A 10,406-nucleotide genomic window follows, 5' to 3' on the forward strand; every position below is an offset into this window, starting at 1 on the left:
ATGCAAAGTAATGACCTAATTTGCATAATTTATGAGAAACGGCTATAATGTCATTCTGGTAAATGACCGGAGCTTCTTATAGCATTTGGAAGATTGTACAGGTGAACATCGTTGTTAATTATGCAAATGAGGTTCTAATTTGCATAAATTATCAGAAAATGCGATAAAAGCCTTCTTTTTTAAACATAGATTGCGTACGTCTCTTGTTTGGTGGAGGAGATGACCCCATAATATTGAGCGTGACCTAATGCGCGCATTTCTTATCAAATGAAATTCACTACCGAAATAACGTCTGTTGCATGTAAGAACGTACTATTTCTTTCTTCGGCTCCTTTCCTCTCTTTCCTCCCTCCCTACCTTCGGTTAAAACACAAAGATCTCATCCATAAAACAAGAGACAAAAACAGAATAACCAGCTGAGGTATTCATTTATTTTCCAATTGGTCTCAAAACTCGTCGATTGTACAAGTGTTGCCGTCAAAGTCAAAGGCGTTGATCTTGCCGCAGCGTGCGAAGTGGTTACCGGAGGAGTAGGGCTTGTTCCCGCCCGCCGTCCCACCACACGTCCCCTGGTTCCGGTCACTCTCCCACTTCACAAAACCACCGGGATAACGGGTAATGGCTTTCAACTCAAACCAACCTGGAACAAAAGAATTTCTCTATCACCGGCAATGCAATGAGAGTTGAAGACAACTAAGGTATTGCTGTGATCCATACTGATAAAAGGCAGCGAGGATGATCAAAATGAAAGCAGACACTTCTCAGTTTTTTTTATTGAACTCTGGCATATTTTTGAAAACTGTAGTGGTCTTCTCGACATCAGAATATTTTTATGGCTAATGACGGACGTTCAAAACTGACACCCTGTCATCAGTATTGGAGAAGGGGGTGGTAAAGATGCCAATAGACCCTAATAGTTCAAAGTCGCAGTTTGGATAACAGGAACATGCGTGATCATTTCGCATACCGTTTTCTGTTCGCGAACAGTCCATATCCACGTCTAGCATCCAGTAGTGGTCCCCCCACTGGTTGAGTGGTGTGTAGCCGTACCCCTGGGAGCTGACTGTAGCCGCGTTGTTGGAGTTACTCGTAGTCCAGGCCAGAGGACTACCCTGTGCACTAAGGCCCTTCGGTCGGAGGGAAGGATTGAAATGATACAGAAAGGTCATCAATAGTTAGTGGTAGCTCTTTTCCTGGAGGTGGTGGGACAATATAGACTATCGCTGTGAAAGGGTAATGGATCATGGAAGAATCTTCTTTTGGCACCACACCCTCCGGATGTAAGTATGTCCCATAAAACAGATCTGTTTTATCCCTGATACATCTATAAGTACAAAATGTATAAATTAATTAGAGTTAACAGTAAGAGAAATTTTATTCTGTAACATCTAACTTTAGAACTGCAAATGCCTGTGCCAGAGCTAGATGATGATGATATGATAATTATGTAGAGAGTAGAGCTAACAGCTAAAACAATGCGGATTTGCCAAAGAAGTCTCTCTCAACACAGGCGTGTTGGAACGAAGTGCAGTCCGCATCTGCCTTGATACTTGCCGTCAAGACGTTTCGCAGTCAAGAGAACCCTTAACTTTAACCCTAACCGTAGTTTCCGTTGAGTTCAGATGTTCGATCGTTAGTTTATCACTCTCATTAATTTCACAGTTTTTTCAATGTACCTGTCCGCACTCGACTCCATACCAGTCCAGATGGTTGTCCCCCTGTTTCCAGGAGTTCAAGTTGGTGTTGGTGCCTCCGATTCTATGCGAGATGGGGATTGCGCATTGGCTTGACACCGCGTCACGTGTACATCCTGAAACCAGAGAGGATGGTCATTTTTTTTCTAAAAAAATTACAAAAACCCAACTCGTCCTTTCGCGAAATTATGAAACCGATGTAGGATTGCTTTATTTGCGTTTTAGTAGCATTCCGTGCGCCCTGTTAGTGGTCCAAGAGTTAAGAGAAAACAAAATTACCCACGAATAAAGAGACTATGAAAAAGTAAAGCTGCAAAAATAACGAACTGCTTAAAACTTATTGACAACAATTCCTCGCGGTTAAATTTTCCAAAGTACGCGTTTACCCCTTGATAGCAGAGGCCATGGCAGTTCTTGAACAAAGAAAGAATTTTACATTGACAAGGACCTGAAAAACTTTCTTTACCTGGTCTACCTTCGTGTCCAATTCCACCTCTGAGAAACAGGTCCTGTCCGACTAACGTCTGCTTGTTGATGAAAACAACTGTTCTCTCTGTTCCTGTCGGGCTGACCTGTAAACAAAAGCAACACAGAATTGTGACGACACCGTGCAAATAATAACATCGGATATTGGGTTTATGTGACCATAGTTTATGGGTCTTTTGGTTACACGACGGTTATGATATATACTCTACCTCACGAAAAAATAAAAGAACGAAGACTTGGGACAAAATGAAGTGAAAGTTCCGAGAAAATCTCCGCCGCCTTAACCGCATAAGCTGCAAAGAGGTTCCGTGGGGCTTTCACGTATTGTCGTCTGGGTCTTCAGATGACAAGCTAACATTTAAAAAACAAGGTCCAGACAATGGAAAGGCCTTTTTGTGCGATATTGTCTCAACCACTCACCGGGTTGGGGTGTACTAGGTCCACTGGATCTATGACCCCTTGGTCGATTCCGTTACCCCTGCATACTTTAGAGCCTACGTGGATGGCAATTATTGGGTCCTCGTCATCAACTTGAAAAAGTCAAAAGTTATTTTCATTAAATATTTATATTGACCATACTTTGATTGAGTGTTTGGAATATGAGACAGCGACAACGACAATGAGAAAGTGTAAACCTCACTGACATTACATAAGACGGATTTCTGGGTAGCGCATAGGACAGCATACATACAAAGGACAAACGTTGCTATAACGATGGAACAGTATGTTTGCGTATGTTGTCATGACAATGGTTTGGCTTTCTACCTACGTTGCCCATTTTTTCAGCATGAGAGATATTCGTCAAATGTTTCATACATTATGCAGACATGTGCTCATATTCACCTGCGATGTAAATGTGAGCCCTGCCGTCCCAGCCCACAGTAATGGTCTTTCCCGTACAGAATCCGTTAGAAAGATCACCGGATATGACGTCACAGTAGTCGCCAGAGGAGAGACCTGTCTGCAGGGTCGCGTTCAGTGCCGACCGGTCTTCATTGTTGATGGCGATGAAAGCTCTGTGGAGACCAGGTGTTTTCCAAAAAATTTAGCTTAAACTGAACTGAAGTCGGGCAAACAAAATAGCTTGAAGCGTTATATTGCGGCCTATTACGCATGTCGTTTTGAAAATCTGTGGTGCTTCCACATTTTCACAACGTGTACCCCCCCCCCCCCCTCCCCCAAACCCCTCGCAAAAGTGCAGCTACTGCGCGTACTGAGTTCTCAAGCACACTGTACTATACGGACTCTTACGAGAGTGAATAACTGCTCCTGATGTTGGACGTTACCTGTCTCCTCTGGAGAAGGCAATCTGGTTGTTGCCGTTGTCCCACCAGTTGAACATGCCGTGCCCGGCTGCCACGTTACGGAACCTCACCATGTTGCGATTTGAACGCCAGCGGTGCTCACATATCTACAATTACCGGAGCATATATATTAGGTTAGGACTTATACATATTGCGTTAACCACATTAGTGATCATTAGTTGCCCAGAGATATCGAAGACTTCTTGCGAAGGACAGGTTTAGATATCAACAGACTCACCTGCCTGTATTCGAATGCCGTGTCAAGACTCGGTGGATAACTGCTCCACGGCCTCAAAAACTACATACTGTCCTAACATGTGATACTGTTGGAATAAGTTACTAATTACTTGAATGCAATGCCATATTGCCCTCTTCTCTTTTTCTGTCTAGAGGTAATTAAAAAACAACATGATTCACCCATCCGTTGCGGCAGTTGCCCTTATTGTTGATTGACACCCCCATAGTGTTGCCACTACGATCGGCTGGCGGTCCGATCCAGTCGTTCTTGTCCTTCCCGCCTTCCCACCACTGGTCCCAGTAGTAGCTACTCATCATTCTAACGAAGCCGTACGGGAACGCCAGCATGAAAGCATTGGCCATCTGAGGGAAAAAAAAACTGGTGGCTGAATTCCTCGAAATCATTGCCCTATTAAACCAAAACTGACTAGTTAATTAGTAGATGCTCCCCTGATGCTCCCCTGATTACATGCACGTTTGCTGAGTCGTGTGTTATGATTGGCCCATGACCTGTCCTGATCTGATACTTTCTTTCGATCCCACTCGTCTGACCTCTACAGTGACATGACATGTCTCTCTGTGGTGTATATAGATAACAACGGACACGCAAGAACATGCCGAAAAATAATATAACGTTACATATACATAAAGACAATGCCAAGAAGGATATGATGCAATCGCGTCTAATCTCACACAGTGCATACTCCACTCTAACCTACATACCATCCTAGGGCTAGGGTTCCTGACTTAGTATCATTTTGTTTTGCCGGGAACAGCCTTTGACTTTCAAATCAACCTTTCTATCCTTCCAGTTCCCGGTTACGCCATCTTCTCCACCGCATTCTTCCACTCCACCGGAGTCAAATAACTACGAATACAAACCAACAGACACACAAACACAAAAACAACAACAAAGCGCCCGTAACGTTACATGAAATGATAATTTTCCCCACCTTATACAGCCTACTGTCTCTGAAGGTGAGGATGGACTTTCCGCCACCCCCGTGGCCCCTTTGGTTGTCGTGGTTGTCCACGAACACCAGAGCGTTGTTGTCAGACAGCATGCCCCAGCCTTCGCCGAAGCTGTCCAGATATACCAGCTTCTGACCGTACTGCTTTCTGAAGATGTGTCCGAGCTGCATGCCGTACCTGTATCATCACACCACCATGGCCCATGAAAGGGTTAATCAAGCCGCCAGACACAAAGCAAAGCTTGTCTGACTCGGCTTTTAGGTTACTTTCAAAGTTAGTGAAGATTGATAACAAGTAGGTAGCAATTATACCATTCATTCTTGCTACTTGCTATGTACTTTTTCTTCTACTTATTCACAAACACATTTGTCTACCTGTTAGTAAGAAGTTATTAAATTTTCCACTTGAGTTGATCGAAAGTTAGAAAAATAACAAATTTCTGTCCCCGTTTAAGGTGCATATCGCATTGGGAAACATGATTTAAAAAAATCTTGTCATGAATATTTTGTGACTTCTAAATTCAATTCGTAAGACCGCTTGTTTTGTCCTCTGGCTCCCCAGAACCTAATAAAACGTAAACTTATACTTGAACTCTGTGATCCTCCCTAGATGGGTGTACTCTGATGCCGAAATTGCCTCTCCACCAAGGTCGATGACCTCCATAGCGATGAAGGGCCGGGAGCCTGACGGGAAGTAGGCGGTGTTGAGGTCGCTGAGCCGGCCGAAGATGGCGGACAAGTCTCCCGGCCACATGTGTTTGGCGGCATCGACACGGAAGCCGGCAACTCCGATGGAGATAAGGTAGTTCAAGTAGTCCGCGATCTTCCCACGGACGTAGTCACTACTGAGCTTCAAGTCCAACAGGCCGACCAGTCGGCAGTTACGTACCTGTGGGAAGGAAGGAAAGAAGAAAGAATCTGTTTGCTACAAGTTACTATTACAAAGTGTAATGGTCTTGTTTAATATTTTACTTTCCATTGTACAAATGGCAGCGTTAAAATGTCTGTACTTTTATTTGTATTTTTTGTCCATGTTATCTTCTCGAATAAAGATATTTTGGAAGAAGAGAATGCAACGTTATATCTGACAAGCATTATCAGAGGTCAAACCAAACACCCAGAGGCTTTGAAGCTAAATTTAGATGAACCTTATGGGGATATTCTATGATGCGCGACTCTAGACACAGCCTAAGTGTTGTGCCTACAGGTCGTTGTTCAAGATCAACGAGCACATTTACACCATCAAGGGGGCAAAAGAGTAGCATCCCTACCATGTACCTTAGTGGATTGATACTGTCCCATTCGCATCAATAGTGTTTTTTCTTCACGTATACACTTTAATTGAAACATCTCACACACTCCCATGAACTTGGGATCGTAACTGCCGGCCCAGTACCCAGAAATCCTTGGTTCGAATCGTGAGACAAAATCCCACTGACAAACGGCCTCAAAAATGCAACGTAAATACATTTGTACCTTTGTTTGTCCTTTGTTTGTTTGAGCCTTGATTTATTCATGAAAGCTCAGATCGGCCTGCAGGCCGCTTTTCATTGAGGGAAGAGGCAAGGGTCAGACAAAGTATTTAACAAAGATACAATTTACATCGTTTAAAGTCCTTATAAGTTTACATGTATATACACAATTTTAACGTACATGGCACAAAATACACGATAGAGAGAACTGATACATGATTCAAGTCCGTTGTATGTGGCACTGTACTGACCTGAGTGCAGTTCCACATCACGGCCCTGTTCTTGTTTGTCCTGAAGCAAAAATTCCTCACCTGATTATGGTCCCCATAGTTGTGGACTTCACAGTCGCTGGTACCGCACGTACTGCAGTTGTTGAAGTCATTGGGTCCGAAGGGGACGCCCGGGAAATCCAGGCTTTCGGTATTGAAGTGGCTCCCGCCCGTGCCGTTTCCTGAGCCGCCATCACCGCACATGTGGTTGATGACGACATCCACGTAGATCCTAAGGAAAGATATGAATAAAACCACCGTTTGTCAGTAGCACACAACAAACGAACATCTTTCAGAGCGATGACAGCTGTGTATTAACTATCTCATTTCCCAGTTTGTATGTGTAGTTACTAGTTGTAATACATTGTGGTCTAGTTCAAAGCTTTTTCTCAGTCAGGCCGACTAGAATTTTGTGAAAATCACCTTCGCTTTTTTTTAAAACAAATTCAACTTGTCGCAAGTCATCAGACAAGAATATTCACCAGATAGAAGTCACTGAAAACGAGGGTGGCCATCTGGAAACCAGCAGAACGTTGCTAAATATCTGAATATCACTCCCCGAAACCCCAATAAAGCTAGGGGCACAACCCGCCGTACGTGCAAATACGTGCTGTCTACGTGCCAAAACGTGGGCAATCTTTTGGTATCCGTAAGTGGTAAGTACCTCCCTGCTCTTGCCTATCGTTCCCCACGTTTTCAGAAATACGTGGCGGACATGGCCTCCCCCAAAAACGGACGGACAAATTGCACGTACGGCGGGTTGTGCCCCTAGCTTTAGGCATCCCGGGATTTTGAACTCTGACCTAGGCCACAATACATTGTTACTGCTCATACGCACTTGGAACTGTGAGTTTTGTATACTTGTTGTTCATCTTGATGTTGTTGATGTCAATGTTTGAATGTCTCTCTAGATATTTTCTAGGTATCATTTTGAAACTGGGGTAAATAGTTGCTAACAGCCAGACAATGATCACTGTACTTAGAAAGGTTCTGATGATTTCTTCGATGGTACATATAGTATTTCGATGATGCATTTAGTACCTGACTCCCTGCTGGTTACAGCGGTGAACCATGTCCTTGAAGTCCTCATCGTTGCCACTGCGGGTGTTGAGGTGATAGCTGATTGGCTGGTAGCGCTCCCACCAGGGGCGGTTTGGACTGGTCCGCACACGGTTCTCGTTCGGTGGCGACACCTAGCGGAAATTCAAATTTAATTCAAGCATCTACCCTGTTTTGTAAGGATGTTCAGTTCTCTTACAGTTGAGTACATTTTACAGCAAGGATTATGTGCATGTGCCTCTGAATGAATAAGCTAAGCTTATTTTTGTGGACGATCAAACACAGCACATCAAACAACTCACTTAATCATTATTTTGAGCGCACAAGGCCCATGGCGTCACAAGGGAGGTTGGGGAAATTTTGAAATCATGACCCTCTGAAACGCCAGGCCAGTTCCTGCATTTTGAGGGACAAATCTTACTGGACACCAAGAAGGGTTCCCTTGTCTTTGGTTGGATATTGAACTTGTCATATGAATCTGTGGGTTTCCTTTTCGGTCCATTCATAGATTCCTGAGCATGATACACAAACAGTAACAGACACGCTTTCCGATCGTCTGATGATTCCAAACAATTATAAACAATGAAAGCTTTGGTGGTGTAAGGAACAAGAATAGCGGTAGGAAATACCGTTTCAAAAGGTCCTTGTTGTTGGCGACATGCCGCAAAGAAATTAAACAGATACTATTTATCACCTCTCGGTTGCTTACTAGCCATGTAAAATTCCATATGTTAGAGTCCATATTTCGATCATTCTGTTTAGGGTCCTCATTTAAAGTTCAAGTGCAAAAACGAGTCCAGCCCATCACCTGAGGCCAGGTGAACTATTTAGACCACGCCATATCCCGACACTACCCGGGGACAATTGATCCCTTGTACAGCTGTTTGTTAGATGTAATGATCGAAGAAAGTCAATGAATTTCCTCTCCATTTCCAACGACTCTGCCATGCATATTTCTGACCAGGGACGCTAGTGATACAGTTCTGCTGTGGACATACACCGCAGCTATCCGCCTTTGCACAACTAACAGCATAACATTCTTGGCGAAAGTGATAATGCAAAATGTACAAAGCATGACTAAATAGCATATCCTGCGTACATACCAATAATACGATGATTTGTCAACTCCTTCTTTGTCTGAGTGCCTCAAAATATTAACACTGACCTTTGAGCCTTCAGCTGGAAAAACTGCCCGTGTTACTACACCGCTAAGGTCTAATCTTGCCCTGTTTTCCAGAAACAAGTTAGCTCGAAATTTTGCTCTACAACGTCAAGATTCTCCCTTGAAATGCCTTTAATTTGCTGTCATAAACGAATGTGACTTGGGCCTGACCTGTACACCTCCGAAGCCGTAGGGTCCCAGAAACGTCTCACACTCCGCGGCGATGTCAGCCCATCTCCACTCAAACAGGTGCACGATGGCCTGTTTGTTGTCAGCCGTGTTCGGGGCATGTTGGGCCAGAGTGCCGCTCAGCCCCGCAAGGAACAGGATTATTATAGACATTTCTAAAAGAAAGGAAAGACAAGAAAAGAAACATGTTACCAACATACTGCAGGATAGGTACACATTCCAAACTTATTGCTGTATCCATTCAAGCATGTCTTAAAAACATTTCTTTAAGACCTTTTGTTCGTGATATCTAACAAAAGCTACCGCAGAAAGTAGATGCTACAGTTATGATGATGGATGGTGTTGAGGAAAAAGCTTTAACAAAAAATGTAAGAACAAAAGAACAGGGACTCGGACGTTTCGAAAGATGAATTTTTCGCCCCAAGACAACTTGCCTGGTGTGGAAACGATTCGCAAAGATGTTAGGGCTGATTTGTGAGCCAAAAATTCTCCCGGTGGAATGTTATTCAGTTATTCATGATTTACCCCTATTCAGACGGGGGGGATGGCTTTTGAAACCTGCGCCAACTTTCATGTCGCATAATGCCAGAACGGCTTAATATAGAGCCACCAAATCTAGTAACCGTACTACAATTTAGCTAGCAACAATTTCACAAAGTTTGAAAAATGTGCCCTTTTCGCTAATTTCTGTTCCAATGTATTTTTCACGTTTATTTGCTATATCACTGCTATTTTCTGCTATACGCTTAGAACATTTGACCTTGACAATGTAAGGGTCAACGCCGTTTGTAGCTTTGTACAAACTTAAGTCTAAAACAACAGTTCGGTATCTCAAACTTGCATGAGAGCTTTTTTTCCGAATTTCTTTAAAATTTGTCACACATTTGCATAATCCATGCATGGTGATATTCATCTTTTGTAAGTTGCACACGTCACATGTGATAAGTATAAAATTCCTTAGGAATCATCCTTGCATCAATTATGCAAATGAGCATCTGTTAATGTTACAACTGCCCTTTGTTACATATGTATAACATGTATCGAATCTATGATATCAATGACTGTTCCTCTCTTCATTGATTATAACTGTTACATAAAATACATTACATAATATGTTACATAATATAACCCTATCATTGAACGCCTTTGGTTTATGAGATTTCCTCACTAATTATACAAATTAGATCATGATTATGCATCATGATATGGTTTAGCATGGGTTAATGACCCGCCCCGAGGTGTATATGGTGTCATAACGCCTGGTCCTTTGCTATAACCACCGAATAAAACCACCGATGTGAGCGAGATGTGTACACCGAGGAATAGGCGGGTCATTAACGTTATTATCATATAGCCCACCCAAACTTGCAAACTCCTGTATGACGCATAGATCTCTTGGTACTATACGTGTGAAGTCCTTTGTCGAATTTTTGAAAATTCACATTTGTTCTTGGGTACATGCATATGTAAGGAGATTACACATTGCATTTTGAAACCAAAAATTTCCACAGAAAATATTCGAAACATTGCAGGCTTTTTAGAACAACAAAACTCATTATCAAT

General features: G+C 42.9%; 3 protein-coding genes across 3 annotated transcripts in view; all 3 read right to left on the reverse strand.

Annotated features, from left to right (window-relative positions):
* LOC118407469 (pancreatic alpha-amylase-like) overlaps positions 1–10,406 on the reverse strand; it is a 36,680-nt gene that overhangs the window by 12,891 nt on the left and 13,383 nt on the right. The window lies entirely within an intron of this gene.
* On the reverse strand, positions 410–3,611 carry LOC118409097 (alpha-amylase-like). The gene is made up of 7 exons (XM_035809962.1): positions 3,467–3,611; positions 3,024–3,196; positions 2,601–2,710; positions 2,161–2,266; positions 1,677–1,810; positions 968–1,127; positions 410–640 (listed from the first exon to the last, which is right to left on the reverse strand). The coding sequence occupies exons 1-7, from the start codon at positions 3,556–3,558 to the stop codon at positions 447–449; spliced, it is 969 nt and encodes a 322-aa protein (XP_035665855.1). The 5' UTR covers positions 3,559–3,611; the 3' UTR covers positions 410–446.
* Positions 3,881–8,996, reverse strand: LOC118409098 (alpha-amylase 1-like). Its single transcript, XM_035809963.1, has 6 exons — positions 8,826–8,996; positions 7,475–7,626; positions 6,476–6,665; positions 5,280–5,581; positions 4,675–4,870; positions 3,881–4,084 (listed from the first exon to the last, which is right to left on the reverse strand). Exons 1-6 carry the CDS (start codon positions 8,994–8,996, stop codon positions 3,881–3,883), a joined length of 1,215 nt encoding a protein of 404 aa, XP_035665856.1.

Source organism: Branchiostoma floridae, chromosome 2, assembly GCF_000003815.2.
Source record: "Branchiostoma floridae strain S238N-H82 chromosome 2, Bfl_VNyyK, whole genome shotgun sequence".
Classification (NCBI taxonomy): Eukaryota; Metazoa; Chordata; class Leptocardii; order Amphioxiformes; family Branchiostomatidae; genus Branchiostoma; species Branchiostoma floridae.

Coding starts and splice junctions, on each gene's coding strand:
- LOC118409098 (XM_035809963.1), bottom strand. CDS start 8,996: ATGTCTATAATAATCCTGTTCCTTGCGGGGCTGAGCGGCACTCTGGCC. Junction 6,666..7,474: donor TGTAACCAGCAGGGAGTCAG/GTACTAAATGCA, acceptor ATCTTTCCTTAG/GATCTACGTGGATGTCGTCA. Junction 4,085..4,674: donor GAGACAGTAGGCTGTATAAG/GTGGGGAAAATT, acceptor TTTTTCCCTCAG/ATGGCCAATGCTTTCATGCT.
- LOC118409097 (XM_035809962.1), bottom strand. CDS start 3,558: ATGGTGAGGTTCCGTAACGTGGCAGCCGGGCACGGCATGTTCAACTGG. Junction 2,267..2,600: donor ACCTAGTACACCCCAACCCG/GTGAGTGGTTGA, acceptor TTTTGTTTACAG/GTCAGCCCGACAGGAACAGA. Junction 641..967: donor CTGTTCGCGAACAGAAAACG/GTATGCGAAATG, acceptor CTTTTGTTCCAG/GTTGGTTTGAGTTGAAAGCC.